This window comes from Punctularia strigosozonata (assembly GCF_000264995.1).
Source record: "Punctularia strigosozonata HHB-11173 SS5 unplaced genomic scaffold PUNSTscaffold_7, whole genome shotgun sequence".
Lineage (NCBI taxonomy): Eukaryota > Fungi > Basidiomycota > Agaricomycetes > Corticiales > Punctulariaceae > Punctularia > Punctularia strigosozonata.
Genome location: NW_006767439.1, coordinates 448,707 through 476,636, shown reverse-complemented (window position 1 = coordinate 476,636; position 27,930 = coordinate 448,707). Strand labels below are relative to the sequence as shown.

General features: G+C 53.4%; 11 protein-coding genes across 11 annotated transcripts; 3 read left to right on the top strand and 8 right to left on the bottom strand.

The window, feature by feature from the left end:
* Positions 1–187: 187 nt before the first annotated feature.
* On the bottom strand, positions 188–2,786 carry PUNSTDRAFT_134666 (uncharacterized protein; the record flags this gene model as incomplete). The annotated part of the gene is made up of 5 exons (XM_007384164.1): positions 188–1,974; positions 2,035–2,322; positions 2,379–2,466; positions 2,518–2,611; positions 2,668–2,786. The coding sequence occupies 5 exons, from the start codon at positions 2,784–2,786 to the stop codon at positions 188–190; spliced, it is 2,376 nt and encodes a 791-aa protein (XP_007384226.1).
* A 571-nt stretch (positions 2,787–3,357) lies between these two features.
* PUNSTDRAFT_126381 (DUF155-domain-containing protein) lies at positions 3,358–5,823 on the top strand (the record flags this gene model as incomplete). The annotated part of the gene is made up of 9 exons (XM_007384163.1): positions 3,358–3,840; positions 3,905–4,033; positions 4,088–4,457; positions 4,516–4,643; positions 4,701–4,746; positions 4,812–5,000; positions 5,054–5,229; positions 5,283–5,346; positions 5,405–5,823. 9 exons carry the CDS (start codon positions 3,358–3,360, stop codon positions 5,599–5,601), a joined length of 1,782 nt encoding a protein of 593 aa, XP_007384225.1. The 3' UTR covers positions 5,602–5,823.
* A 224-nt stretch (positions 5,824–6,047) lies between these two features.
* PUNSTDRAFT_134664 (uncharacterized protein) lies at positions 6,048–6,378 on the top strand (the record flags this gene model as incomplete). Its single annotated transcript, XM_007384162.1, has 3 exons — positions 6,048–6,168; positions 6,231–6,283; positions 6,343–6,378. 3 exons carry the CDS (start codon positions 6,048–6,050, stop codon positions 6,376–6,378), a joined length of 210 nt encoding a protein of 69 aa, XP_007384224.1.
* Positions 6,379–6,510: 132 nt separating this feature from the next.
* PUNSTDRAFT_143909 (NAD dependent epimerase/dehydratase) lies at positions 6,511–8,072 on the bottom strand (the record flags this gene model as incomplete). Its single annotated transcript, XM_007384161.1, has 7 exons — positions 6,511–6,768; positions 6,836–6,972; positions 7,093–7,247; positions 7,327–7,474; positions 7,591–7,666; positions 7,725–7,745; positions 7,836–8,072. The coding sequence occupies 7 exons, from the start codon at positions 8,070–8,072 to the stop codon at positions 6,568–6,570; spliced, it is 975 nt and encodes a 324-aa protein (XP_007384223.1). The 3' UTR covers positions 6,511–6,567.
* A 1,162-nt stretch (positions 8,073–9,234) lies between these two features.
* On the bottom strand, positions 9,235–10,685 carry PUNSTDRAFT_103055 (uncharacterized protein; the record flags this gene model as incomplete). Its single annotated transcript, XM_007384160.1, has 5 exons — positions 10,321–10,685; positions 10,137–10,263; positions 9,905–10,086; positions 9,358–9,742; positions 9,235–9,306 (listed from the first exon to the last, which is right to left on the bottom strand). The coding sequence occupies exons 1-5, from the start codon at positions 10,518–10,520 to the stop codon at positions 9,235–9,237; spliced, it is 966 nt and encodes a 321-aa protein (XP_007384222.1). The 5' UTR covers positions 10,521–10,685.
* Positions 10,686–15,181: 4,496 nt separating this feature from the next.
* On the top strand, positions 15,182–16,422 carry PUNSTDRAFT_44818 (BNR/Asp-box repeat protein; the record flags this gene model as incomplete). The annotated part of the gene is made up of 3 exons (XM_007384159.1): positions 15,182–15,658; positions 15,724–15,863; positions 15,912–16,422. The coding sequence occupies 3 exons, from the start codon at positions 15,182–15,184 to the stop codon at positions 16,420–16,422; spliced, it is 1,128 nt and encodes a 375-aa protein (XP_007384221.1).
* A 137-nt stretch (positions 16,423–16,559) lies between these two features.
* On the bottom strand, positions 16,560–17,274 carry PUNSTDRAFT_134660 (uncharacterized protein; the record flags this gene model as incomplete). The annotated part of the gene is made up of 5 exons (XM_007384158.1): positions 16,560–16,680; positions 16,737–16,857; positions 16,913–16,973; positions 17,072–17,189; positions 17,243–17,274. 5 exons carry the CDS (start codon positions 17,272–17,274, stop codon positions 16,560–16,562), a joined length of 453 nt encoding a protein of 150 aa, XP_007384220.1.
* Positions 17,275–17,546: 272 nt separating this feature from the next.
* PUNSTDRAFT_143906 (uncharacterized protein) lies at positions 17,547–19,975 on the bottom strand. Its single transcript, XM_007384157.1, has 4 exons — positions 19,592–19,975; positions 19,373–19,535; positions 18,421–19,311; positions 17,547–18,252 (listed from the first exon to the last, which is right to left on the bottom strand). The coding sequence occupies exons 1-4, from the start codon at positions 19,958–19,960 to the stop codon at positions 17,723–17,725; spliced, it is 1,953 nt and encodes a 650-aa protein (XP_007384219.1). The 5' UTR covers positions 19,961–19,975; the 3' UTR covers positions 17,547–17,722.
* A 2,446-nt stretch (positions 19,976–22,421) lies between these two features.
* Positions 22,422–23,236, bottom strand: PUNSTDRAFT_120685 (uncharacterized protein). Its single transcript, XM_007384156.1, has 4 exons — positions 23,156–23,236; positions 23,056–23,087; positions 22,777–22,949; positions 22,422–22,702 (listed from the first exon to the last, which is right to left on the bottom strand). Exons 1-3 carry the CDS (start codon positions 23,187–23,189, stop codon positions 22,860–22,862), a joined length of 156 nt encoding a protein of 51 aa, XP_007384218.1. The 5' UTR covers positions 23,190–23,236; the 3' UTR covers positions 22,422–22,702; positions 22,777–22,859.
* Positions 23,237–25,420: 2,184 nt separating this feature from the next.
* On the bottom strand, positions 25,421–26,648 carry PUNSTDRAFT_143905 (uncharacterized protein; the record flags this gene model as incomplete). Its single annotated transcript, XM_007384155.1, has 7 exons — positions 25,421–25,549; positions 25,601–25,701; positions 25,757–25,823; positions 25,877–25,933; positions 25,984–26,219; positions 26,272–26,317; positions 26,376–26,648. The coding sequence occupies 7 exons, from the start codon at positions 26,646–26,648 to the stop codon at positions 25,508–25,510; spliced, it is 822 nt and encodes a 273-aa protein (XP_007384217.1). The 3' UTR covers positions 25,421–25,507.
* PUNSTDRAFT_143904 (uncharacterized protein) lies at positions 26,636–27,743 on the bottom strand (the record flags this gene model as incomplete). The annotated part of the gene is made up of 6 exons (XM_007384154.1): positions 26,636–27,062; positions 27,123–27,223; positions 27,275–27,333; positions 27,395–27,521; positions 27,571–27,605; positions 27,657–27,743. The coding sequence occupies 6 exons, from the start codon at positions 27,741–27,743 to the stop codon at positions 27,013–27,015; spliced, it is 459 nt and encodes a 152-aa protein (XP_007384216.1). The 3' UTR covers positions 26,636–27,012.
* Positions 27,744–27,930: the final 187 nt, after the last annotated feature.

The window sequence follows — 27,930 nt, the reverse complement described above, 5'->3', positions numbered from 1 at the left end:
GCATCTATTGTACATTTGCAGTCGTCAATCATTTCGGTCGTTGTTCGTACAATTTTAGAGCCCTTATGGGCGAACTATACAAGGCACAGCTGCCCAAGAAATCCTTGGGAAGAAGTATTACTCTCGCGCTCGGCGATAAACAGATATAATGTTCTCATTTGCATCCGCCACGACGTCCGCCACATCGCTAATCCAAAGTGAACATGTAATCTTGATCTGGGTTCAGGAGTGCATGATCGAGCTGCTCGGGGAAGACGTGCTGCCCTCCTCCGGAGTGCTGCCCGTATCCCGCGTTCGCAACCTCGGATGGGTGAGAAGAGGGCGTCGACTGCATCGCCCACGAACCTGCTATGCCAGGCGACATCGGCAGCGGGATTTGCGCTAACCTCGGCGCTCGAATAAGCGTAGCAGTATTAGGAGGCGACGGGAACAAGGTGTTTCGGGGAGTATCCGAAAGTACCTCAGACGCAGTGGAGGGAGACCATGCAGGTAGCTGCTCGTTCAAGGCGGATGACGGGGTGTCGTAAACGTCGGTGGGCCGTATCCCGTACCCCGCCCCTGATGCGCCGAGGCGTTGCCTGGGAAGATTATACCCCTGCAGCGGCGAGAGCTCTGTACGGATCGGAACCTCGCGGCCATGACCGTAGTCTCGCAGGTCAGTTTGAGGCCGTGGCGCGCGGTAGTCAGCGGCGGTCATCTCGGGCGAGACATGCCCTGCTATTGCAGGTGGGCGCGCGTAGATGGTCGGTGACGGAGCCAAGATGTCCTGCAAGTGTGCCGGAACAGCTTGCGCTGATGCTGCAGCGGATTGTTGAAAGTGAGGCTGCACGGGAGTTGGGAGGTGAGGGTAGTCGGCCATGGCAGCTTCGGGCGCGGGTTGTAGCTCATCGCCAACCCATACGTTACAGGCCGTCATCGGCGTGGTATAATGTCCAGGCAGAGAATTGGAATTCAAGGCGTACGGGCCACTAGTCGATCCTGACACATATGTGTCGGAGACGTGCCGGACATGCTGGCCATAGTGGGGACGAGGGGAAGCATCGGTAGCGTGGACAGATGGCACGTGCCCGCCATACGGATATTGGGCTTCGTTGAGGAGTAGCGGGGTACGACCGGCGTCCGTGGAAGAGAAAGCGCGGTGCATCCGCGAAGCACCTCGCGCGTATTGGTGGCGGTCTTCATGGGTGGAGGCGGGGGCAGCAAGGCTCAGGCGCGAAGGACGAGATGAAGCAAGCGTGGAGACAGGAGGGATAACGGGTTGATCAGGGCTGGCGTATTCAAGGCTAAAACTTGAAGACGTGCTGGACCTGCCCACCGGCGCTCTCTCTTGTTCGCGCGCAGGGAATCGCCAAGTTTCGGATATGGCGTAGCGCGAGCCGCCTTCCGCGGAGCGAGATTGGTCTCGGTATCCGTACGTTTCCCGAACATCGCCGTTCTGAGCATGAATTGCCCGAGCGTCATCGCGGCGAGAATATGCCACCCCAGTCGGGTCCTCCACATGGATGGGTGCGGGCACGTATGAGTGCGAGATGACTGACTCGTTGCCGGCGATATGTGCAGTGTTCATCGTTCTCCCGTAGTCTGATTCGTGGAACGAAGAGCGCGATACGCAGCTGCTCTCGTATCGCCGCAGAGGGGCCCTAGGTGAGCGAGAGCGTCGCGTGGGCGGGGGAGAAGGAGCGCGGACGTCGATTACCGGCGGGTGCTCAGTGTGGGAGCCACTAGTTTGAGGGTCGAACATCTTATCCAAAACTTCAGAACGAGAAGGGGTCGATCGCGCTTCATCGAGCTCGCGAGAACGCTCGCGAGGACGGGGAGGTATAGATGTTTCAATGGTAACTGGGCTGTCCTCCGGAGTAACGATGACCATGATGACCTGCCCATGCTCGTCCCGGAACGACCGGACGGGGCGAGCCTCCTGCGATGTGTTGAAGATCCACATGCCTATGTTTGTACTTCCGAGCAACAAGCCGTCTGCAGAGAAGAATTAGGTCAGCTATAGTTTATGCGCCTATAGAACGGCCTTGTACGTACGGCCTGGCTGGAGAGTGCTTTCAGTGGCATTGTGGGCGGGAGCAGACGATTGCTCAGGTGTCTGATCCACCTGAGCGTCGGACATGAGTTCCCGGGATGGTTCCTCGCTCCGCGGCGCTGCAGCGCGACGGCTAGAGGGCGCCGATTCTGCATTTGGCAAGCTCGCACGGGGTTGAGGTATTTCAAGAACAATCGGACACGCGGGGGTAGGCTCAACAGGCGTCGTGGGGGTTTCGTCGCGTTGGACATGAATGTCCGCGATATCATCCGTGCGGGCAGGAGTCCCATCTACTCGGAGCGAGGTGTGAAAAGCTCTATGGATCACCATAACCTAGATCGCATACCTTGTTCCTGCCCCACGACTGTAACGCGCATCAAAGATGAAACCGCGGGCACTTGGGCTCGTTCGTCTGTGAGAAAGCCTCCGAGCACCTGGAAGGCAATAATCAGCTTACTAGACACCGGTGGAAGACTCTGACACACCTTCGACATGAATACAACCCGCTTAACATCCTGTTCGAATACGGGGATCCGGCGTCTGGGAACTCTGCTGAGGTTGTCGTGCAAAGACGTCAGTCTGGCAACCATATGCTATTAGTCCGCATGCCCCTAGGCTATAGAACACTCAAATACCTCGATAACTCATCCTCAAGGATCTTGCGAAAGAGGCTTTGGTCGGACAAGCCCTGGATGATGGACTGGACTTCGTCGTAACCCTCCGCGAACGCTATGTCCGCCGCCTTGATAGCCATGTTCCTGCTGCGGTGAATAATGTTGTCCAGCATGTTATAAGATGGTATAATAAGGTTGTCGTGGTATCAGATGATGTATATATCGTGTGCAGCAAGAGCTTGGATCGTAGAGTCCGTCCGGCGGCACAGAGAGCGTACGATGCTATGAGTCGAGGGTATCGAGAGCTTTGGTCCGGTGGGATCTTCAACAGCTTCGTTTTAAGCACCGCATAGACAAGGCTATCTTCTCCTGGAACGAGACAATTGTACGTCCGAGACCTGGCGACGATGCTGTCCCGTTTCCGAGCGCCTTTTAGCCAAAGCTACTAGTACATCATCCGCTCTCGCGGAATACAAGGATGACATCTGAGACAAGCAGCGTCCTCTGTGAGCCCATGGTTCGATATAATAACAAGGGATGGTCCGGATGTAGGAAGCTGAAGGAGCCGTGCCTTGTTATTATTGTGGTTTGCACGTCGGAGAACAACAATGCTTTCCGTAGCGCACACAAGAACATAGCCACGAAATAAGCGCCCGCGCTTAACCGACGCATTCATTGCATCATCCGTCTTCAATGTCGTCGGCAACAATCATGTCCCAACTACCGACGACCGCTCGACGGCCCTCAAACCCCCCACGTACCAAGCGCCGCTCGTTCTCGGGACTGACAGCGCCGGCGGGCATTGGTGGCGCGACTCCAGCCCTTCGCCGACGCGCGACTGGCACGGTGCAGGCCCTCACCGCGCCCAAAGCTCAGCGAACCTCGAAGACCTCGCAAAAGCTCGTCCTACTCCCTTCGGCTCCTCAGACGAAACCGCTTCCTCGCGTGAACGAACATGGCTTCAACGAAGAAGAGGGCGACGATGAACTCGGATACGAAACCGACGCTGGTGTACGGGTTCGGGACTACAAGAACCAAGGGGAGAGGATGAGTAAGAGCGAGAGGAAGAAGGCCGGATTCAGGCGTATCACGGCTTATTGCATCGCGGAGGCGCTGAAGATGAAGCTCCTTGCGGGGTTCCTGAAGAGGGAGCATAACGTTGTGCCCAGAATATACGATGAAGCAGTGTATGTAGTAAGTATGGTCATTATATGTGCATCGATCATACTAGTGGTTTACGAGGTACTGTCGATCCTAGATGTACCAACTGCCTCTGCTGCCAGGGTATGGACCGAATGTGAACGTTCGTTCATCAGCCTTCTCGGAGTCGACCGACAACCACAAGATCATCCGTCGCATGTCAGAGGCGGAGAACACGGGCTATGATGTACTGCTAGATACGTCTTGGCGTGCTGTAACTTCATACTGACAAGTTATTCAGGGCACATACTTCAACTCAACGTCTCAAGATGCTCTCCTCGATCCCCAAGGATATATACCCTCTTCGTCTCCACAGCAAGCCCGCGCCATTCCAGTTGGCATCAGCGATACAGAAGGGGAGACCTCCGACCACGATCTGGTCGTTCGCAGCGCTTCCGAGGTTGAACTCGCCTCTTCTCCGGAGACCATTAGAACTCCAGCGCTCGCGAGCGCATACACTCAGGTTTCGTTCTCCCAGAGTGCACCTGTGCTCCATGAACCGCCTGTGTCAGCAGCAAGCCAAGGAACCTTCACACCTGATGTAGAGGACGAGGCTTCACGTCAAGAGAGTCAGGGGGATGACGTCGCAGAAGCTATCTTCTTTGATTATGGTAAACGATATATGTTATAGGCCTTCAAGATGACGGCTTACGAGTGCTTGTACGTTAGGTGTTGTGGTTTTTTTCGGCTTCTCTGAAGGAGAGGAACGCGGCATTCTGGACGACATCGAGAACGCCGGCATTCTGCGACGCAAGATCAAGGAGGATGACTGGGAAGTAGAGGAATGTCATTACGTCGTCAGTTGCTCTTCTTTCCTAGGACTACAGTATAATACTCATATCCATCCAATACAGCATGACCCCAACATTGCGTATCCTCGAATCTACAATGACTTCTTCAGTCAGTATCAGATCTTCATTCTATCGAGAACGATTCCTCTGACTATCGCGTGTTCGTTCACGTAGCCCTCCGCTCTCACTCGCATCTCCTTAAGTTGTCCATCGCTCATGCTCTGGCACAATCCACTCTGCTTGCGCACTACGAGACGAACTCACGCGCGGTGCTATCCTCGCCGGAAACGGTCGCTATACCACGACAGCTCGCTGAAAGCGGGAAGCTGACGTTAAGGAGGAGAGATGCATTGAAGTTAACCGGTGAGCTGTCCACATATCTTATCTCAATGTAAAATTCATCGCATTCACTACAGGACGTCTGTTCAAGTTACGCCGGGACGTCAATCTCGTATCAAATGTACTAGACGTGCCTGAACTCTTCTGGTCCGAAGCCAGCCTCAAAGACCTCTATGACGCCGTTCGGGAATATATGGAAATAGGGAGTCGTGTTGAAGCGCTGAACGAGAAGATTGGTGTCGCAAGCGATCTGGTCGGTAACTTACCATACGACCCGCCAGCTCCGACTCACCACCTTACGTACAGTTGGACGCGATCCACGATCACCTCAACAACTCGGCCATGGAACGCATAACATGGATCATCATATGTGCGTGACCGCTATCTGGCGACACTTCGGTAACGCAACACTGATGTGTCGCATGCAGGGCTCATCGTCGCTGCTATTCTCGTTGAGCTGGGAGAGGTCATAGCGCGATTAATCGTTCATGCGACCACACGCAATAGCTCTGCGAAGGTTCTTGTTAAGACCGCAGCAGAGAAGATTGCGAACTCCACAAGCGGCTCGGTGGTGTCCAAGCAAGAGGTATTACGGATTCTGGAACGGATGATGGAGCAATCTTAGAATGCGATCACACATGTGGCTATCTTCCGTCGCGGCAGTTCGTCTTCTCCCTTCATCCAATCTTCTGAGAGAGCTCAAAGATCCGACTCCTTGTCCTGCTGATTCTTGCGGCGCGTTCGTGTTCAACCGTTCGACGTCATTTTACCAGTGTTCACCGCCAGTGTCTCGTCTACTCAGCTACACATACTAATACATGTACCATATGTTGCAATCGCTTTCTTTGCCCAAGGATCGCATCGGCTCCAGCGCCGCCTGGCTGATACTCACCTCCCAAGTTGCGCCGACTCGCACGCTGCGAAGTCGTCCCAACTTCGAGCTCCGCGTTAAGTAACGTCATTCGGTATGACATCATGCTGCTCGCACGCCTCAGCCCAAGGGCTTTATATGCCATCCTGTTTTCATCCTCCGGTGCCATAACCCTGCAACATCCTCAGATAAACACGACAATGTCTACCTCTGGCACCCAATCTCCTCCTCTCGAGGCCACTGGCGAGCAAACCATCCTTGGCGTCAGCTCGATTGACGGTAACAAGCCCGAGGTCGTATCTGATTCCCAACAAAGGCATGGTATGTGTAGCGCAACCTACAGTTTACTAGCGGTGCAGGCTAACTAGCCTGGGTGGTGGCAGACTACATGAAAGAGCCCAAGAAGACTCAAGGGACCGGCAGCCAGGCTAAGAGTGTGAGTGGATAGTTACCTTCGCAAAGGCATTGACGGTGACCGACGACATCTCCGAACAGCAAATCATGTCTGAAGAGCGACCTCACCAATCATAACTCCACATCACCGTATGGAGTGCTGTGGGTTACGAAGCCTGACCATGTACAATTGCACAAGGGCGAGACTATGTAACAGTGTAGAAATGTTTGAGAGTTGCTGCATTAGAGAATTGCGAACTAAATGCCTGTATCTCATTCAAAATACAATTGTGGATACCTATACATGAAGAGAGTTGGAGTTCCCAACTATCCGGAAAACGCGCTCGCAGGTTCTCCAACCTTGAGGTAACCTGCCCACCACTCTTCGAAGCCGCTGCATCCCAGACCAATGCCACCTTTGTCCGGAATCCTCGAGCTCAATTCCTTGAGAGGCGCTTCAGCACGCATCAACAGCTCCTCCGTCTCGTGCACGTCAAGCTGAGTATCCTTCGGACGAGCAGTGGCGTCCTTTGTGATCCATGACCTTTGTCAGAGACGATTTCACCGGGGACCAGGATGTCAGATTGACACTCGCCTTAGGGGGCTCGGCGTCGGGGATTATGTGCGCGTGAGGCAGGCCGAGCAATTGCGCGAAAATCAGACAGATTTCATATTTCGTGAACGGTTCCTGTGCGGAATAATGCATTATCCGCGGAAGCGGCTCGGGCACAGCTGTATGGAAGAAGGTCATCTCAGCGATCCGGAGTTCTGAGTTTTGAAAGGGGTTCGGAGTGGGAGCGAGGGAGGGGGAAAGGAAAATGTGCGGGGAAAACCGATCAGGGGGGACCGAACCTGTCAATCTGACGAGGAAATGGGCGATGTCGATGACATTCGTGGGGAAGCGGGTTTGGTAGTGATCCATCTTGTATTGCTTTCCGGACTGATCATGCACGACGTCGAGGAGTATGTTGATCGCGGAGTCCGAGTTACGAGGAGTGGGCCCGTACCTGCCACCGGACCGAAACATGTCATATCAACATGGGATTCGGAGGCGCAAGACGGCAACAAAGATATAAATGTACTCACAGCACGGGAACGCGCAGGACGACCACTTTGGCACTATCGACACCTAGGACAGCATTCTCGCCGTCGCGCTTGGTTTCTCCATAAAGGTTCAGCGGGTTGGTAGGAGATGTAACACTGTACGGCGGCGACTGTCCATCGAACACATAATCTGCACAGAAAATGAGGATGTATCAGCAGCTCGATCGCATGTCGTAAATGCAGAGTAAAAGATAAAGACGCCGCCGCCGCCACGGATTGATCGCAATATGGGCTAAAACACATTACCTGTGGAGATATACACAAGAGTGTAACCGAGGGTCTTTGCCAGTTGCGCGAGATGTCCAGACACGTTCACATTGAGCTGATTGGTTCTTCAGCACAAGCCGGAAAGCCTTGATGGCGATAGCTGCGAAACGCACGTTACGCGTGCCGTCAGGGTTCTAGTGTACGACGTCAGCCGAGTGCTCAGCGCTCAGTGATGACGCAGCGGACCATCAACCCTGGATTTGTACAATCGGAAGGCTACCCACCTTCTGCGCCACATCCGGGCGTCTCTCAGCTGCACAGTGGATGACCCAGTCCGGCTTGAACTCGGTGAAGACGCGTTCTACTTCCTCGCGATCTTGGAGATCGAGTTTCTGCAACCCCGGTTTGGCATTTGTGAACGCAAGACCCAGAACCTCTGTCTTAGGCACTGCCTTGAAAGCATCGTATATCGCAGTACCCAGAACTCCCGATGCACCTGTGATGATCAATCGATTGCCCATAACGCGCAGAACAGGGGGAGAAGGAATGTTGCGGGAAATGACGAAATTCAGTCCTAACCATGACATTCCCACGCTGATAACATCCTCCGAGTTTTCTCACACTCCACATCAATACGGAACGGTCGGGCCACCCGAGCCGTATCCGCCAGAGATCCTGCGCCGCGCCGGGGAGAACTCTGGACTCAAGCTGCAAAATATCGTGAAATGGACTAGGAGAAGAGGCTGAGCAGACTTGAATGAGTACATACCCAAAGTGCGTACCGTTCGCTGCTATGCTGCTATGTACTACTACTACCTGAGGCTTGAGCGTCTGCCTAGACCTGCCTCCGTGCTTCTTCGCGTCGGCTTCTAGTGATCTCGAGAAAAAGCTGCGAGCACGATGCGCAGCCGAGAAACGGATTTTTCGCACTGAAACGACGACCCTGCCTCTCACAGCAAGATTACATACCACGTCCCATCTCGCGCGCCGTCGGTCATGCATCCATGCTCACATCGTCGAGAGTCGATGCTGGTATTGATGTCCACCTGACAGGTGCCGGGACATTGTGCCACTCCAACGGTCACCTTGGTCCATGTGTTGTTTCCAGGGACACGCAGTCGTTCGGCCCTGCCGGGATTTTGTCGGATCCAGTAGGTGTGCACTCCGGTGCGGTGCGGAGCAAAATCGCCAAAGTCCGATTCCGTTCGTTTCTGATGCTCGCGCATCAGGAGGCTTCTAAGGTCGGTCGACGAGTCTGCGGGAAATAGAACACCCATCGGCAAGGTCATGATTCGCCACGTTTGGATCCGGTTTCAGACGCGCGTTCTCGAGGCCATAGGAATACATAGGAACGCGGTCATCTGTGTGACAGAAGTTCGATAACGGGAACAGCCAGTGGTTTCGTGCTCTCCCAAAACGCACCTTCGATCATAAGTCTCGGTAAACTCGCGACTGGACTGGGGCCTGGGTATCCACATTGCGAGAGGTATTCTGACGGACGACAGCGAGATATGGACAACTATTCAAAGCGATGCGTATACTCACATGGTAGTAGTTATACATAATAATAACGAAATCCGGGATGTAGTACGGTGGTCCATATAAGTAGTGAAAATGGTGTCAGCCTTGCTGATGGCACTCCTGATGATGATATCTTGGCAGCGACATGTGTTTTGAATGCGTTCAGAAAAGACGGATGGGTACGCGGGCCCGCAACTCGTCCTGACCGAACAAGACAGAGATATCCAGGTAATACTGTTTACACTCGGGATTAGCAAAAGCGCATGCACGTGGCGATCATCGTACCTTGACCTGAAGCCCACCCCAACTGATCGTCGGAATCATGTCCCTATGCAAGGGCAATCGACCTTTATAGAGGCCGTCCGGCAGGCTTATATGTTCCTCCAAAGACGGGTGTCCACGAGGATCCCCGGGATTTCGGGGCCGTTTTGGGAAGCCGACGAAAATATCCGTTTGCAGTGTGCGCGACTCGGAGAAGGCTCCTCGGGTCTTTCGCTGTTCGCCGGGGAGAGGAGGGAGCGGACGGTCGCAGAGACCTTGTAACGTGTTCTTCTCGTTGACCCGGCCGAACGTAGGGAATCTAGCAGGCGCCGTTTTACTAGCTGCCCGCTTGTAGAGTTTGTTGCGAGGAACAGTCACGAGTTGTACATCCGAGTCTTCGTCGGCTGAGCTGTCGTGTGACGAGGTGGACGGTAGGAACGACGGGACAGTGGGGTTAGCGTTCGGAGAGGCATTGCTAGACAACCCGCTCGAGGAAGAAGAATCAGACGGACTCCGAATCCGTCGAGGACGTTCCAAATTTGATATTGTCCGTATTCGAGGAGCGTTTGACGATGACCGCGACCGGAGAGGATGTTCCTGCTTGATCATGATTTGCCGTACAAGCGAGACCGCGATGGTGGCATCTGCTGCAATCTCGCGAGATAACGGCACCGACTTCGGTGTCGTTGTGTACACGACAAAATAAGGGAGGGACGCCGAACGAGGAAAGGTGGCAGGATTCGGCATGGTAACCTAAGAAGTCAATGAGAGAGGGACTATTTGGTGGCAAGGTGATCACTCACTGCGCACTGGAATGGTATCTGTCGGTCTGATACAAGCGGAACCTCCAGCCAAGATTCAGGATCCAACGAACCGCCATCGAGAGAGTGAAACTCCGTATCCGGACGAAAGAGGAACGGTGCCTCGAGCCTATGACAGCGACGTTACGACGATCTCACTAGCTTCCGAAATTGAAGGCATTCTTACATTACCCGATTTTCAGAACCGTCATGCGACTCCCACAGTGCGATGACGCGGTAGGCCACATCGACAACCTCTACCGAGGCGCGACCACGAATGCCCCCTTCCATCAGCTTGGAAAGAGAAAAAGACGGTGGCATCTCCTCGCCAGGTCGCATCAGCGCGGGGATGTCGAAGGCGAAGTTCTCGCGTCTGGGAGATTTCATCGATTGCAAGCTTGCTTTCCGTCGGATGCTCTTGAAGGCATCTCGCAATGACGCCGACAGGGGCGTGCTAACCTCAGCTTGCGGTGAGGACGGCGTTACTGTCGATGAATAGAATACGTGGCGATGCCTGCCAAGGGGAGGGCTATCTGAGGCGTCAACAATGGCTTCAGTATCTCCGGGCTCGTAAGTGAAGATGCCCTCGACCTGAGAACCATCAGAACCCGGGCAAGAAATATAAGCGCTGACGTACTGAGACAGTGAGATGGCCAGAGGCTGTCTGTAAGGACGGATCGAGAGTGACGACACCCTCTAGTTTATCGTGGTCTCCGTAGATGGGGAGAGATCGAGGAGCCGCTTTCCCCTCAGACGGAAGTATTTTGACTGAGGGACTGAATATTCGCATCTCCATATGCAGCGACCTGAAGGTGATTCAGTTGACATCCGTAGAACGTTTTAGAAATACCTTACCTGAACACAGAAGTGTGTGGATAGCGAGATTCCTGCTCAGGAGCGGGGGTGGCATAGCTCGACGGAGGACCTTGTTGATGGCCTTGGGCTGTGGGGTCGAGCCGAAGACGCGGTTTGCTGCTCTTGCCGGGAATCATGGGTGCTCGATCAGGCACAAGCGAGACAGGAACACGGAGAGAGGATGAGTGGAGCAGTACGGTTGGTCCAGGTAGGCAGGGATATGGAGGTGGACGGCTCGGTCAGAGAAGTAGTATGGTAGGACGGGCGCAGGGACGGGAACATAGCGAATTCCTCTCGTACTCATAAATTCTAGAACGCGGAGGACCGGAGTGAATGGTGGTGGCGTAAACAAGGTCTGGCTTCGCACACGCGCGCGGCAATCAACGGTCCTTCGGTTCGCGAAGGAGTAGATGACCGAATCATCTCCCGCTCCCTTGGGCCTTTGTGCCGTGCTTGCGGACCCTGAGAAGCTATACGGCCTGATAAGCCATCTTCTGGCCGTTCTGACCTCGAACTGAGTACACCACCAACAGCAACCGTTTCAGAATGGTATCCCAGGTCGTGTATGCCAGCTGAGAATAGCTCTCGGGCTGCTCGACCCCACCGCCGTCAGGCACGATGGGCGGAACGGTGGAGTTATTCTTGTCTATGGCGCTCCGTAGCAACTTGGAGAGCGCCGCGAGTCCAATTTGATGCCTACTTCGGCAGCAGTGGGCGATCCGAAAAGCGTAAATAAACCCAAACGGGTGAGATGCGCGGCACTGGATTTCACGAAAAATTTGGTTATGCTTTTCGAGATTCGTAACCAAATTGGTAGGGCTCCTCGACCTCCCCGAGGGCTTCCTTCCCAGTGCCTTCCTATGAGAACGATCTCAGACTCGATTCAAAAATTAGTTCGAAAGTGATCGTCATGGCGACATCTCTCGAAGGTATGATGACAGAACCACCATTGACTGCGCAGGTTCTTTGTACAGCGCTTCGAGGTGGGTAAGTCTATGTAGAGTACGACTGACGTCGGGCAATAAGTACGGACATTGATCGGTGTTGCAGTCTTGTTTGTCGTGAAAATGGCGATCAGGTACATATTTCGTGCAGATGTGTTATTGGACGCTAGCTAGTTTGAGGTGCTTGGATCGCAATCAGATAGAGACAAGCACAACCGACCAGGACTCACTGACTATCCGACACTGCAGGGACGGCGCGAATCTGATACAGACGTATGATCGTCGTGCTCCTTCGATATCCCAGAGTGGGAACCCATGAGATAGTCCCACCAACGGATATACATCGGAAGCACCGGCAAAGATGTGCTATGAACCCAATTCAATCGTGGGCATTGCGCAAAAGGTATTCGACATACGTGACCAACGCTCGGTACCGGTGCGTCAGACGATGTTCGTCTGAGCCCTACGGCAATATCGAGGGTCAATAATGTAGCCAACAGAACCTACCCTGCATTCGCAATGCCGCAGGATTCCGCACAGTTGTCGTGGCTTTTGCTTGGCGATTCGTTTGACACTCGCAGTATGATAACACCATGCTCCCCCTCCCTTCCGCGCCATGGCCAGTCTGAACACGTCTTCACGGTACCTCCCTCAGCAAAGGAGAAGATGCGCTCACCGATGTTGTTCCGAAGACGAACGAAGACGAAACCTTAGCCCATACTGGTCAATCAGAAAGTTCAGATGACTTCCTTCAAATGGACATGGAACAAGCAGCGGTCCCGGATACGTGCGAGTCGAACTGGTAAGTACAGGCAAGAACGAGCACCTGTCAATGGTTTGTGGGAGGCATCCCAGATACAGATTCTTCAGCTTCCCTTTCGCGACAAGTTCCACATGCGTTACGCGTAGACAATAGGAGGACGAGAACCCAGGGCGAAACGTTGATTGACAGAACGGGCAGGATTTACCTCTGACTTTGAAGTCACCTTGCGGTCCCGTATGGTGAGACGTAAGAACGTGTCATCGACTGAATGCCATTCCCGTGGCCGTATCAGAACTTGCCGTGATGCCAGCGGCGGGGGTAAATGAAGATACACCTTGATGGTCCCGGACCAGATGTGGTGGCCGGTGTACGATATCCGTGGAGCATCGTGTTGACAGTAAAGGGGGCCATTCGACGATATCATATGGGCTACAGATGCAGGGTCAACAGATACGCTGGTATGACCCCAGATATCACTTCATACCAATGTGCTTGTACCGAGATCACCCAATCCCTAACGCGCCGAGACAAGCTTGCCATGAGAGAAACATTCGAGTCGAGAGGACATATGGGAGCTTCTGCTGTCGAGAACAACCACCATCATCTTACAGTCCTAGCGACCACGCTCTGGCACATGCAGCCTGATGACGTTAGGAATCAGTGCGATATCGACCATGAAAGTGGTGTGCATAAACCTCGATGTAACGGTGCGTAAGTAAACTCGAGTTGCGAAGGTTCCAGCCCGTAACTCGAGGTTTAATCATTATTGACGAGTCGATCCATGTCCACAGCGTGACCATCGCGGCCGCGAATAGACGATTAGACAGAGTACAACAGCGTCACCATATTCGGGCTGCGTCTTGTCGCACGACGCACACGATTCGTCTCGAAGCTTCCGATAGTTGATCAAACCTTCCCAAAAAGGGTCGGCTTTCTGGACCGAACGCGTCCTGTGAAAGCTTGGTGATGCACTTCCCCACAGGAAGAATTGGTACGAGGGCATTCTTGATGGCACATACTTGGACGAAGCAGAAACACGGCGCGAAAGATGCTCTGAGATGCAGAGGTTACCGAGGCAAGGGTACATTAGTTGGCACGACTTTTTGCATGCCCGCGGAAATGAGTCATGAATTCTATAGGTTTCGAGGCAGGAAGGGCTGGCCGCCGCTCACTCGGGCGTCGAGCATGGTGGATACCTGGTGATAGCGATCATGTGGCGCTCGTGCAGCAAGTTCTCCGCCGGGGCTTTCGTGTAAACGTCGGGCCTTGCTGATTCTGGGTCGATAAAGACCTCCGTATGCGTATCAAACAGTTCTGTTCGGACATACACGCTTCAGAATCCGGCAACACCGGCTACGCCGACTTCTCCTTCTGAGGTGTGGTGAGGCTCGAGAGCTGGCTCGAGGTGTCTGCACGATAAGTATCGGAGCCTGAGCATGATCAAGGTCGCCGTGCCACCAGGAATATGCGACCTCATGAGCCTCTAGTGAGCCAAATAAAGATCGCGGCAATGGATGCAGATAGTTGTCAGGGCACGCCCGGGCATGGCGCGTTTTGGTGGCGACTCTGCATGCGGAGAGATGAGAGGCTTTCTCGGATACGCCCAAGGCTTCTCGTGAGCGAGTTTCGAGGGGTGAGGGTCGCAGAATATCATATTGCCACAGACCCCAATGCCGAGCAGTTGCTTTCGCAGAACCCATGAGGAACGGCAGCCAGAGATGATGCTGTGAACCGTGGTCACCATGCTTCGTTCGTGGCGCCAGATCGCGACACTGATAAAGTGAAGCATGTTCTCCGCGGACTTGATTCACGAGCGCTTGAGCGCTTGAGCATGCTCGAGTTCCGGAAAGTCACATAGTCGATGGAAGGATTTGAGCGAGACGAGCTATTCTTGCCGCATGATGGTTGTTGTCGAAAACTAAAAACGGTCAGTAGATGGCACGTGGCCACTGGCCGTCCTTGTAGGCCCTGCTCTCCGGATTCGCACTCTTTCCGTCCACTTTGCTAACCAACATTGACCAGAGCTTGAAGGACACGCACTGATCTATTCCTGATCTTTCTGGGAGGCCTCGACCACTGTCTATGCATAGCCAACGCTAAAATCCTACCTTTACGCTCCGTCGCAATTTACGGGCCGGAGGTCACCACCTGACTACTTAAGTGCAGAGGTGTCGTTGACTCATATACGCACAGTATCCCTCAGACTCGCTCTTATTCGCGTGATGTATCTCAGGCATCTCTCCGCGTGAAAGGTGCTTCCGTTCGAGTGCCAGCGGAGCAGGTGACTATGTCCAGGTGGGCTTGCGCGGGCCGGTCAGGTCCTTCTGGTGTCGCGCCGGTCATTCGCCAGATGGATGGGTCTCCCGCGTGCTCCAAAAGCCATACATCTCAGAACAATTCTCGAAATAAAAGCCATGAAGGGGCATCGTCGTAGATCTCGTAACTAGCGTCGCCGAGATCTGTCGAGGATTAAAGCTTCAAGCACTATGTTGACTTCTCTCAGTCTCCTTGGACTACTCTCATTGTTCACACTGGGTCAATGCGCGATCGCGCCGAAACCCAGAGTCAGTGAAACCTTTACCAACGCGGACATATTCAAGCCTCCCTCGACATACACCATCCCTCGTACGCTGTATGCTCGCACTGTCCTACTCAATCAGAACCACAAGACCTCCAATGTGATCCTAGCAACATGGGAGAACTACTCGCCCGAGCCTCCTTATTTCCCCATCTTCCGAAGCACAGACCTTGGACGTACATGGACGCACATTTCGAACGCCACGGATCAAGTCAACGGCTGGGGCCTGCGATATCAACCATTCTTGTACGAACTTCCCCAGAACATCGGCTCGTTCAAGGCTGGCACCATTTTGTTGGCCGGGAATTCGATCCCTGAAGACTTGAGTCTCACGAAGATTGATCTCTATGCGAGCACAGACAAAGGTCTGACGTGGAAGTTCGTCGTAAGTACTACCTTTCCCTCATGTAGATTCACGCTCCGTAACTCATGCGTGCTATCTTTCTCTAGAGTTCGATTGCTAGCGGTGGGCGGGCGATCCCCAACAACGGTGAAACACCCGTTTGGGAGCCTTTTCTGTTGGTGTGGAACAACAAGCTAGTAGTCTACTACTCCGACCAACGCGATCCGGCCCATGGTCAGAAACTCGTGTACGTGAATGATGCGGTCCGTCTGGGCCTTGCTAACAGATCTCGCAGGCACCAAGTATCTCGTGACTTGATTCACTGGGAAGATCCCGTCGACGATGTCGCCTACGACACGTTCGACTTCCGCCCGGGCATGACCACCATCGCAAAGCTGCCCAACAAGCAGTTCATCCTCACGTACGAGTTCTTCGGTGCACCCGAAGCCAGTTTCGCTGTTTACTACCGCCTTTCGGCCGATCCGTTCGCGTTCAATTCCGCCCCGGGCCAGGTTGTGCGCGCCACGGATGGCACTGTGCCCACTTCGTCGCCGTATGTCGTTTGGAGCCCAGTCGGTGGCCCGAACGGTACCATCGCCGTCAGCGCTAACAGCAACACCGAGATATTCCTCAACACCGGTTTGGCTGCGAATGGAAGTCATTGGATCAAGACATCGACGCCTGCGTCCAGGTCGTACACGAGACATTTGAGGGTGATGCCGAACTCGACGGAGCTCATGATAGTGGGGGCAGGCGTCTTGAGCGGGTCAAATAATTGGGTGAACGCGTCGGTCATTGCACTGTAGGGATAATTTCCGGCGGGTAGTCGCCTCCGAGAGACAGGAAATGACACAAGGGGATGCGTTGAGCGCGCGGCCGTTGGCAGAAATTGAAGATTACAGGAAAACATCTAGAAATATAAGGGCTTGGAGGCTTTTGCCTATCACTGTTGGAGCCTCTTTGCGGCGGTGACGGAACCAACCGTTCCCTGCCACCACGCCATGAAGAATAGACCCAGAAGACCGTGCAGAGTACCCCACAGGACCTCCGGTGTGAATTTCCATCTGTCGAGGACGTGTAAGGAACGAGTAGGCATCGGGCAGAGCGTCACAGCACGTACGTTTCGGCTAAGGCGCCCATCGACTTCGGGATGAAGCGAGGAGACTGGAAGAGTATGGTGGAGCAGATCGAATGATACATGCAGAGGGCGATGGCAAATGCGCGCTTTCCGGGTAGAAACTCTATCATCAAAGAATGATGAGTGGGTCACTCATCCCGAGTCGCTCTATGACACACCAGGCAAGCTGAAGCAGAGCAAGGAAGCAACACAGGTTCCTAGTAGTAACGCCGAGTAGAGCTATATGAGGAGTAATGTTAGTCCAGTGAGCCGGCAAACGAGTGCATGATGCCACGTCGCAAGGATGGAGTGAACGTGAAGGGAAGAAAGGGTCATACCTTCAAGACTACCAACGTAGTATTGTTGAGCTCAAGGAAGGGAAGGCTCTGAGGAGACCATATTCCTTGGATGGCCACTGGTATTTCAAGAGCGATGTGCAAGAGAAAGACGACTGTCCTGGATATCAATTCCGGTCAGTCCTAGTTATACCACGAGGAGAACCTACTCACAAAGGACTCTGCATAGCGACGGGCTGCGACATGGCCACCGAACGACTCCGAACGAACTTGACGAGCTTGGTCGACGAGAAGAGAGTGGAATCGTGTTGTGAGATGCGAGAAGACGCAACACAACCTCAGTGATGCTCTGCGACCTCAGGCCTCAGGTACCAACACGGAAGGAGCCACATGGATCCGCCATCAGTCTGCAATTGTTGCCTCTTGGCAGACGTTCCTGCGATGCGTACCGTATGCCACGAACAGGTGGATGGTCGACATTCGTCGTTTCATCGAAACGGTGACGGGTGACGCATGACACATCAGGATCCTATTCTATCTACTGCGTTGTATGATTTGAGCGTCCTTCTAGATAGTAGTATATAGTGAGTTACACAGGATGTCTATACAAGTCCTACATGCACCCCCAATAAGTATGTATATGAACCCTAGAGATGATACGAAAGGAAGGCCCCAAACCGGTTCCATCAATTACTACTCCGCACCGTCGTCTTCGCCGTCTTCGGCGCCCACGGACATTGCGTTCCCGAATACTCCAAGGCCGCCTAATTTTTCGACAGCGTCAACATCCTTCTCAAGATCCACAACCTCCTCTTCATCCTCTTCCGCGATGGGAGCTTCGCCGGATCCTGCGGCTTTCAACCGCAGCTTCCTGACCTCCTTCCTGAGCCTTTCGATCTCCTCATCGCGACGGTCAACACGCCCCTTGAGGGTCTTGATGTACTCGTTGCCGCACCTAAGCAACTGCAACTTGCTCACGCCGCGGTTGGGGCCTTCCCCGCCACCCTTAGGCGGACCTCGGGGTGGGAGAGCGCCAGGAAGAATGGGTTCACCGGTGGGTGCGAACCCATCCTCGGAGGGCATCGGAATCGGGGGAAGAAGCACGCGTAGATCGTCAAAGGATGTTTTGAGCGAGTCTCTCCGCTTCTGTTCCGCCAACTTGTGCGAACCCTTGCCTTTCGGCATGAGCGGCAGCACGGGCGAAGGTGGCTGGGGAACGCCGGCTGCAAGAGTAGAAGGTCAGGCGATGAATGTGAAGTTATGTCCTGGATACTGGCCTGGTAGTATCTGTCTTTCATGACCGGGGCCTGGAAAGACAGGACTATGTGTAACGGATTTGGCGCCCGAAGTACCCCTCCTTTTCCTGCTAGTCCCCCCTATTGGAGCATGACCGGGTTGGCTTCCACTCGGCAGCGCCGATATGTCATCGAAACTGTTAGATGTTCGACCAATGTTCAACATCGTCGACGGAGTGATTGGAAGGACCGGTTTGTCAAGCGCGCTCTGCGCGAGCCCGTCTCCGTTCCCGGAACTGTTGCTACTGTTGGACTGGTTGGGAGCAGCAGGAGGCGGCATCGACAAATCGACGGGAGATGGTGTATCCTGCGGAGCGTCATGTCCACTACCAATGTTGAAGGCAGCAGATACACTCAGGCTCCCCTTCCTCGATCGCGAACGCAAAAGTGGCGTCGATCCCGCCGATTTGCTCGAAGCTGCACGGCCAGCGCCGGCCTTCTTCAGCGTCGCAGGACGCTTACGGACCTGCTGCCCGCCAGTGGGCGAAGGACCGCGCTTCATCGTAGTTTTTGAGGTGGCACTTCCTCCAGCTTGCACTGTTCCCGACCCCGAAGACAGTGTCGCGCCAAACCACGGTGAAGTAAGCGGAGAAACATTGTCAATCTCGTACTCCATCTCTGCAGGAACAGGAGGTGTTGTACGAAAGACGATGTCGGCAGGCGCGGAGTGGGACATGTTTTGGCGCAAGTTATGATGGCTTCCACCGCTGAAGGCATTTTGGTGTGTTTGCGAGGCGAAGGTATCGGGCGTTAAGGGTTGGACATGGTGCTGGTTAGATCCGGAACCGAAGATGGGGGGCAACAATTCTTGATGGCGCGGATTCGCTGGGTTGGTGCCGCCGAGGAAGTCGTGCATCTGGCCTTGATGTTGCCCATGACTCGAGGAGCGCGGAAGACCAGGAAGAGGTAAATTTGGATCTGTGTACTGCAACATAAGGGGGGAGACGAACTCTCCAGGATTTTGAGCCCGTAATTCAGTGGAGGATACTGTGATTGGCCAAGCGCGCATTTAGAACTTAGCCCGTCGCGACAGAGAATAGGAGCGCACCTGGAGTAGGAAGTCCATGGAACGGGTTTTCCCGCTGCGAAGGTCCGACATCTCCATTAACAACCGTGTGGGACGGATTGGGGAATCCGCCAGACAAATTGTTGCCTTGCTGGTTAAGTAGAATAAGAGGGTTCGCTAGGCCGCCATTGCTAATGAGCTCGATCTATGCGACGCTAAGTATGCTAACGGGTATCCATATGGAAGAGCCTGAAGCCTTACCTGTTGCTGGAAAATCTGGTTTTGCAACTGTTGAAGCTGCTGCAGTCGAGTGAGCTTCAGCTGCTGTTCGAGCAATGCCTGAGGTGTTTGAGCATTAAACTGCTGTGATTGCCCCTGCCCTTGTCCTTGTTGAACTTCGGAGGGCTGCTGCTGATTATCCTGGCCCTCTATCCCTTGCATCGACATGAAAGAACTCAGGATATCCATGGCATTCAACTGTAAAGCAGGCACGATGGGGTCGGAGACCGAATTGCAGCCAGGGAACGCGTGCTCGACGTTAGTCAATGCTAAGAGTCCGAGGGTGTCTTGAGGAGAGTTGTCAGCGAAGATATGTGCGGAGGGGATAGACGAGGTCAAGCGGGAGTCCATGCCTAACGCAGGAATGCGAGGAAGCCCCCCCCGGAACGCGAAAGCTGCAATCGAAGCAGGGAGTTATCGGTCCGATAAGTGACCACAGCTTTTCTGTCTAATTATTTACCCCGACAATCCATCCTCAAACATCCGAAACATCCGAAACATCCGAAATGAAGTGGATCGTTCATAAGTACAAATGATCAAAAATCGCCTAAGCTACTTATATGTGATAGCCAGCGACAAGGGTGGTAGGTAGGTAGGTATATTTCCGGCGCGGTCCCAATAGCGGAACAACCGGTTGCCGCACCGCACGTCAATACGCACGGCTTGGCGCACATAGTGCATCCACGGCCCCCGTGAGCTGTTATACAGCCGACACGCCGCTTCAGCACCGGTGCAGGTGGTATGAAGAGAAAATTCATAAATATACCCTTACCAGTGGGTAGCGTTAACCGCACTGGCGGGCACAACGTTGATGAATCATGTGGCGGGTAAAGTAAGAGAGACTTCCGGGGAGTCGACGTCGGGCGCAGCTCCGTGTAGTTTCCGGTAATGGCTGTCCAGAGTGTCCTTGCGAGAGAAGATCCTCGAGCAGGAATTGCAGCGGAACTTTTCAGGTTCCGAATTATGTAGCCTCAGATGGCGTCGCAAATCGGCACGGCGTCCGAACGTCCGCGAGCACTGGGGACATCTGCCATCTTCTACTACCGTTCATCACGTCAGTGAGGTGAGCTAACAAAACTCCTTCTGCGTATGCATACCGCTCTCGACAACCGTATTTCCTTTCTTGTCTTGAACCTTGCCTGACGAAACGGTTCCCACATTACTGCCATGTTCGGGCTTCTGTCTTCGGTACGGGACCGGTCCTCCGTTTAGACGTGAGTTCCGAGTTTCCGAAGGTGAAGTCCCCTGTGTGCCTTGGTTGACGCCGTTGGGAGCGTATGTCGATGAGAACGGAGAGGCTACGCAAGAGCCTCCGGAAGGAAGTCGAGATTCAAGAGATAATGCATCGCAACCAGTGTCGAGCGGTTCGACCACGGCGCCTATCGATGGATACGTTCCGTAATCAGTGATTATTGTTGGTTGTGCCGGGAAAGGGGCGGGGTTGGAAGGCGGGATGACTGCAGTCGGAGAAGAACCGGCCCCGTTCGATGAAACGCCTAGCATCGATAGAAATGCGTGAGGGGGGGAGATGGGTTCATGGCCGGGTGCATCTATTTCGAGCTGGATCAGGAAAAAATGAGAACTAGGCAAGCAAAAGGATGACGCACATTGGCTCCCCCCATTGACGGTACTTGACCACCTATGGGAATTCCTGGCGCCTACGTGCAATCTATACACCTGCTCAGGACTCGGATCGGAGTAAGCGTTGCCAGACGATGCAGCTTGATCCTCAGGGGGCTCAGCGCAGGCATCAGCCCCGCGGGTAACCACATGATGTCTGTCACCAACTTCCTATGTCTACAGTCAGAATTGTGCTTCAATTCGAAATGTGAAAACTCACAGTATAGTTGACTTCACTTCCTTGACATTCGACCTTCTCCCCTGCCACGCGCCCTAAACCTCCATCAACTTCGGAAGTACAATATTCTCCAGGGTCCAGAACTGCAGACTGGTCGGTAGTTTCGTAAGCGTAGCCATCGTCAAGATGTACGGAGTAACGAGACGTATGTGGAAGCAGTGCATTCGCTGCGGAAGGGGAGGACTGCCCAGCGCATGGGCCTGCCTTTCGGTAACGCTTGGTTGGGGATATCCAGAACGCGCTGTCTGCTGCATCTACTCCACGATCTCTGCGGGCACGTATTCGGTTGAAGATGGAGTCATGAGGAACTTCACGACTATGGGACAGGGGATACTTGATCAGCTCGTTTGGAGTAGAATCCGTGCCCGACTTCGTTGGGGAATATTGACGAAACGTCGGTCCAACCCAACCACCGGGCGGGGCTTGTATGAGATCGATTTCACCTTCCCGGTGTCGGTGCGGGAGATATGGCTCCGGCAAATTTGCAGGCAGAAATGGGTGATACGGTGCGTGTGAATCCTCGATGTAGGCTGAAGTGCTGGCACCGCGCGATATGTGCATGTAGGGGGTTGATTGCCCAGCGTCCATGCCGTTAAGTCCTTGGGCAAGTGCAGGGGATAGAGAGGGAGGCCGAGTACCATCTGGGGAGCGCACGGAGATTGATGGTATTTTGGGGGGTGACTGAGCTTCGAGCCGCGCTGCACGGGGATTTGGTAGGTCGGGCAAACCTGCAAGGCTATTGAGACCAATCTCATTTGCGAATGGCTCTCGGCATGGACCTGCAGGAGCGTGCCACGGAAGGTCGGCTGCTAGAGATAATGTGAGATTCAGATTTCGGACCTCCTTGTACCGCTTACTACAATGGTTGTCGTGCGAGGACGAGCCATGAGAATCTGCCGTCTGCGGGAATCCACGCGACGCGACGGTCTCATGCCTCGTGCAGTCATTATCACCAAAATCCAGAGACCACATGAAGAGCCCGTTTCTGACGAGACTGTGCACCTTACATGAAACCAGCCGAAGGAGAAGGGAGGAGGGTGTGGTCTCCAATTGATGCGGAGAAAGCAACCAAGGCGGTTAGAATACTAGAATATAAGGAATCAAGGCGGGGCTTCTTCTACAGCCTGAAGTGTGGGGAAAGCAATGCAGGTGACGTCCACCTTCCGGGCCATGCGCTCCCTGAAACGAAGCGCCACCTGCTTCTCCTACTTTAGCGCCAGGGAGGTATACCTGACCTGCCGAAAAAGACGATCAGCTACCAGGACATGCCGAAACTGCGTGTGCCGCTCAAAAAGCAAGCTGAACATACCGAAAAGGGCCACTCACGACGGCGTAGCCAGCACTCTAGCCTGCAGGACCGGGGTCAAACCGCACCGCACGGGTAAGCGGTCATCAAACTATTCTTGCAACAGTCCATTCGGGTACTATCACCGGAACATGACAGGCATATTCGCAGCTCTTGATCACCAGTTGTTGGGATTGCTAACCAGCGTGGTTTGCGGTAGATGGACGACCGATATTCGGGAATGACCGGGCGCAGCGTCTTAATCAAAATCGAAAACGCCTCGGGTGATCGTGAGTTGTTCACCTTGATTCCGAATTCCATATGAAACGCTGTCTCTAGTAATCAGAGAAGAGAACGTCCTACGCCTCTGCTTCCAGACATGAAAACCAAAAGAAAAACATACTATGAGCATCATTGAACCATTCATGATTTCCCATCCTACTGTTAAACCTTGAGGGTAGGCAACGTGCTTGTTTGGGCGCCCAGCCGTTCCCCCTCTTTCCCGATCAGAACATCATGTCCCTACGGAGGGATGGGATGGTGGCTATGATTGACCACAGTCGGAACATGAGCCCGACCGTCGCAAAACTCCCAGCCTGATGCATGATCAGTCAGAGCGCGGAGGACATTGTGAATGGCCCGCAGTTGGCGCTGGTAGTAAAATGCGGGAAGCATTCTCGGACGTTCAGATCCGTGGTAGGATCCAAGGCGTTATGAGACCCGATAATCAACCTACCCACCCACCCGATGTCGAGATTGGGATCTGCGTCCAGCCAGATGAATGAGCGGATCTCCCGAAGATCTTCGTCGAACACTGTCCATACAAACGAGAGGCTGATCTAGAACCCTCGTTTTTTCGATCTTCTCCATGCCATCGGCAAATTCGCGGCTCCATTGCCAATCAATTCTGTTTTCAAACGGTTCGTTCGCTAGCATTGAGACGGCGCGATGGGCGCTGAGCGCTGGGAGTGAAGGGGGCGGAGTTTGTGATCGGGAGCGCGCCAGCGAACATCATCCTGGTCACAGTCACACGTCACAATCACGCTACTCGGGCCGTATATGTACCCTCGCCGGGACATGACAATATAATGGACATCACCAATGCGCCCGAACACATCATGGGGCCAACGTTGTGATCTTGCTTCATCGTTCACTCATTGATGAGGCAGTCCCTCCTGTGTTTTCATTTGTTGTCGGACATGGTCAACCACAAATGCAAAGCCAAAGCCAAAGTCTATTATGTTGTATCAACTATCACAGTCCATGTCTGATAATTCAATGCTACGTCTTCCCATTCCGATTATCTTACTGGATGACCCGGGAATCGGCTGTGAATGACTGGCGGTACGAGGAATGAAGACACGGGTGCTTGAATATCACGATAACACCGATTCGATTGACTGTGCCCTGCTGTTAGGAACCCGTCAGCTCATGTTACTAATCACAAGGACTTTGCCAATCACACCCCTCCAATCCCCATGGACATGGCAATAATACCACCAGCGTAGGGGTCAATGCCGGATGATTTTCAGCTTTGTCTTTGACGAGAACACATGGTTGAGCGATGCGAGGACTATTCATCCATCGTAAGTATCATCTGCTGCATCCTTCCCATGACAGTGTTATGAATCGTATACGATGAAAAGCGCAGAATTTATGAACTTCTAAACCACAGACGAAGCAATGTCAAAGAGTCGATCCGCCGATATTATATGTCGATCTACCCGTATTCCAAACGGTGTACTGTGCCAAGGCATGCACGAAAAGAACGAGCGACGAAATCTGTGCTCTCTCTTTCGGTGGAGATCAACAACTAGGCCTAGAACATGTCACATACTACCACAAGGCGAGTGTTTCTCGTTGCATACCTCTGACCGAAGCGACAACCCCCTGAAGGACAGCTCGGTTGAGAGGTGTCCTTGGCGCGCTTCTGCAAGTCATACCAGATTTGACGGAAAGAAGGGGAGCGGTGTCATCAGCCTGTACCTTGATCAGCTCTCGATATTTTTGTCCGACTAGCCGGGGGCAAATGCCATTTGCTTCAGCCCCTATCGGGAAATAGGAGCAATGAACAGGTCAGATCGCTATCGCGATGGACCCTCGAGGGGTGCTTGTTGAAGTAGACCAACAATGCAGATCCGTTGCACGTAAAGATCTTGTGACGATTCCATGAAACAGTGTTCGCCGGCTCAAATGCAGGTCCAGGTAACGCCGGGGCCGTCGACTATTCAGTCACTACCGCACAGCCAGACAAACCACTGTATGGAAGCGGACCATGGTGTGACTGGAACACCGGTGCGAACGTGAAGATCGTTTATGGACGTCCAGGTGCCGGAGCTCATCGATAACGCCGAACCTCGCGAGAAGCTGAAACAAAGCGGTAGAAACCGCTCCTTCTGTTTCCGGCGGCTTGCGAAACGAAAGGAACATTCCTCACGGTGCTGAGTCGTAGCTACGCAGCGGGATGAACGGAAGCGGGGTTTAACCAGAGATACTGTCGCTCATAGTGAATCTGCAACGTACGATGATCAACGTGTCAGCTACACAGCATGGCATGGATCCAGTGAACGCATCGGCAGGATCGCTGCGAGAATGCTGCCTTCGGTGAGCCTCTATCCTTGACTAAGGGAATGGCGGTGGTCATTTCAATCACAATGACCTGACACGCGGGAATTGTCTTCTCTACAGTTTCGGTCTCGGCCGAAAATAACGGCATGCAGCTGGGTTCATTGTGCCATATGGACGACAACGCGCGTTATTTTTGCGGAATGCCTTGCCAATGGTATAAAACAGTGCCCTAGGCTGCCTTGTAAGCGATATGAGCCATAAGAGACCATGATCAACTAACCGTACTATTATCCGATTGAATGAGTTTGGAGGCCGCGAGCGCTAGAAGACACTTCCGAGCTCTGGCTTCGTTGAGATCAGGTGGTACGACACAATCAATAACTAAAGAGTACGACTTCTGAGACGGAGTAATGCCGGGAATGTGATATGGACGTACGCCGAATACCACGATCTGGTTTGTCTAAGAAGCGATCGATGACCATCTCAACATGCCGTCGCAATCCCTGCACGGACCGTAAGGGAAACCCAATGAAGCTGGAATTATGCCACTACTCACAGGGTCGCTTCCACGGAATGACAATGGGAGATGCCCGACAATCTTCTCCACCAATATCTACGCAACATGACTGAGCAGCTAACTGCAAAAGCGCGGATGCATCGTACCAGGCGCTCCTTTTTTTCCTTCGCGGTCAACTTAGACTTGCCCTTTGAGACCTTCTTGCCAGCGCCGGTGGACGGGATAGACTTATTACTAGGTCCGACAGAAATAGTAGTCGTATCGTGAGCCATAGTGGTTTCGTCCTCAAGGGCCGGTGGATCTTCTGACTGTGGAATCGCAGGAGAAGGTTTGCGCGCAGCGGCCTTCAATCGAGCTTCGTTTTTAAGTTGCGCCGCCTTTTCTGTTTAACGCGTCAAGATTGCCGACGAGAACCAGCGAACACCAACACATACCTGCTCTTATCCTCTGAAGTTCATATGAGATGTCGTCGATAGGCGCCTAAGTAGCGCTGAGTTTTCATCTAGTTCCGGTGGAGCCAGTCTCAAGTTAAACACACCTGAGGCCAGTCCATCGTGAGTGCGTTCATATTCAGCACGTAAAGCCAGCTCGCAAAGCTCTCGTTGAAGGTCGCTAGCGAGTCACTGAGTCGTTGCAGTTGTCCTACGTTGGTTTGGAGAGTCTCCGCTTCGTCTGCGAGTTCTGATATTGCCGGTTCCAGATATCCGAGTCCGTCAGGCGCATCAGGATCATGCCCAGAACGAGAAAGAGCAAGTAGCGAGCCGTGTGATACCCGTCGGAGAGGTGTTCGTGGTGGAGGGGGATATGCCATCATGTTCAATTTCTACCAGTTGATTACAGTGGGTATGGAGATGGGATCAGGTTGTAGGTATATAGATGCTCTTCGATATGCAACAAACCACCCGCGACCGCGCGACCCCAGTTGAACGCGTCTCCCTCAGGTCACGTGGGCAAATATAATAAGATCAAAAGAATGAAGCATATCCGCCGCCGGTTCTCTTTGAGGCTTGCCGTCTCCGCAAAGTGGCTAGGAGTTGATTCGATCCGTCAGGACCTGATGATAAAGCATGTACTTGGTGCTGTGGCCCGTCCGGAATCACACGTTTGAAAGCTGATGTTTTCATACAACGCAAGGAAACGGACTAAGTAGGTCCCTGCCACTGACGTAATGCACATCAGGCGGATAGCTTGTTCGCGGCCTTGAAAAGGAGTGTGAGAGGCGTCACTAAAACCCCAACATGTCAGCAATGCAATCTCAGGATACGGTCGACACATGCAAACGTACCGACGCTAATCATCCAAACGAGCGAGCGCAGGCGACCACCTGCTATCCTGTTCAAGGAGTCGCTAATGTAAATCGTGTTGTAAAGCACTCGGGAGCCGATGCTGTAGCCAAAAGCGTCAAGGAGGGAGCATCGCGAATGCGGACGAGCTTACAACGCCAGCGCGAATGTGTTAAGGGTCTCAGGACTGAGGCCGGCGTAGTTGCCGGCCAACTAAGCAATGCGATGATATCAGCCGCCAAACAGAATGGGGGGCGTCCTTAAGATAACGCACCACAGCGGCAGCCCAAAGCGGGAATATTTCGTTGCCGTTGACGTGGGCGCTGTACATACGGTCTGCGCGGGCGAAGACTGTCGGGTTCTTCTCCTCAAGGCGCTTAAGTTGAGAGCGAGGGTGTACACTAAACATCGATCAGTGACAAAAGACTGAGAGCATAGCGGTTTTCACACTTGTTCAAACCAATCGTTTTTTGGATGAGTATGTTCTGAGCTATGGTTAATACCGGCGGCACGCGAGGTAGGGCGACCGTGCGTACCTTCAAAATATGGGGGTATAATGCAGCGAAGTATGCCGCAGGGATGGAATAAAGCGAGAGACCGGTGGTTGCAAGGGTATAAGGCATGGCGGTCGAGGGCAGGGTACAGCTGAGGAAACACCTAGGTTACTACGGTATTATAGCGGCACCATTCTCAAAATCAGTTCCCGCCTCTATCACGCGTACGGCAAACGGTTGCTGATCCCATCTTCGCACGGTTGCTGCTGATCCATCTTCGCGTGATATTTCGCGCTTAAGTAGCGTCGGTGGTATG

Coding starts and splice junctions, on each gene's coding strand:
- PUNSTDRAFT_120685 (XM_007384156.1), bottom strand. CDS start 23,189: ATGGGAAATCATGAATGGTTCAATGATGCTCATA. Junction 23,088..23,155: donor ATGGTTCAATGATGCTCATA/GTATGTTTTTCT, acceptor TCTGATTACTAG/AGACAGCGTTTCATATGGAA. Junction 22,950..23,055: donor ATATGGAATTCGGAATCAAG/GTGAACAACTCA, acceptor CACGCTGGTTAG/CAATCCCAACAACTGGTGAT.
- PUNSTDRAFT_143906 (XM_007384157.1), bottom strand. CDS start 19,960: ATGGACTCCCGCTTGACCTCGTCTATCCCCTCCGCACATATCTTCGCT. Junction 19,536..19,591: donor ACCAGATTTTCCAGCAACAG/GTAAGGCTTCAG, acceptor AGCGTCGCATAG/ATCGAGCTCATTAGCAATGG. Junction 18,253..18,420: donor GCCGAGTGGAAGCCAACCCG/GTCATGCTCCAA, acceptor CTACTCTTGCAG/CCGGCGTTCCCCAGCCACCT.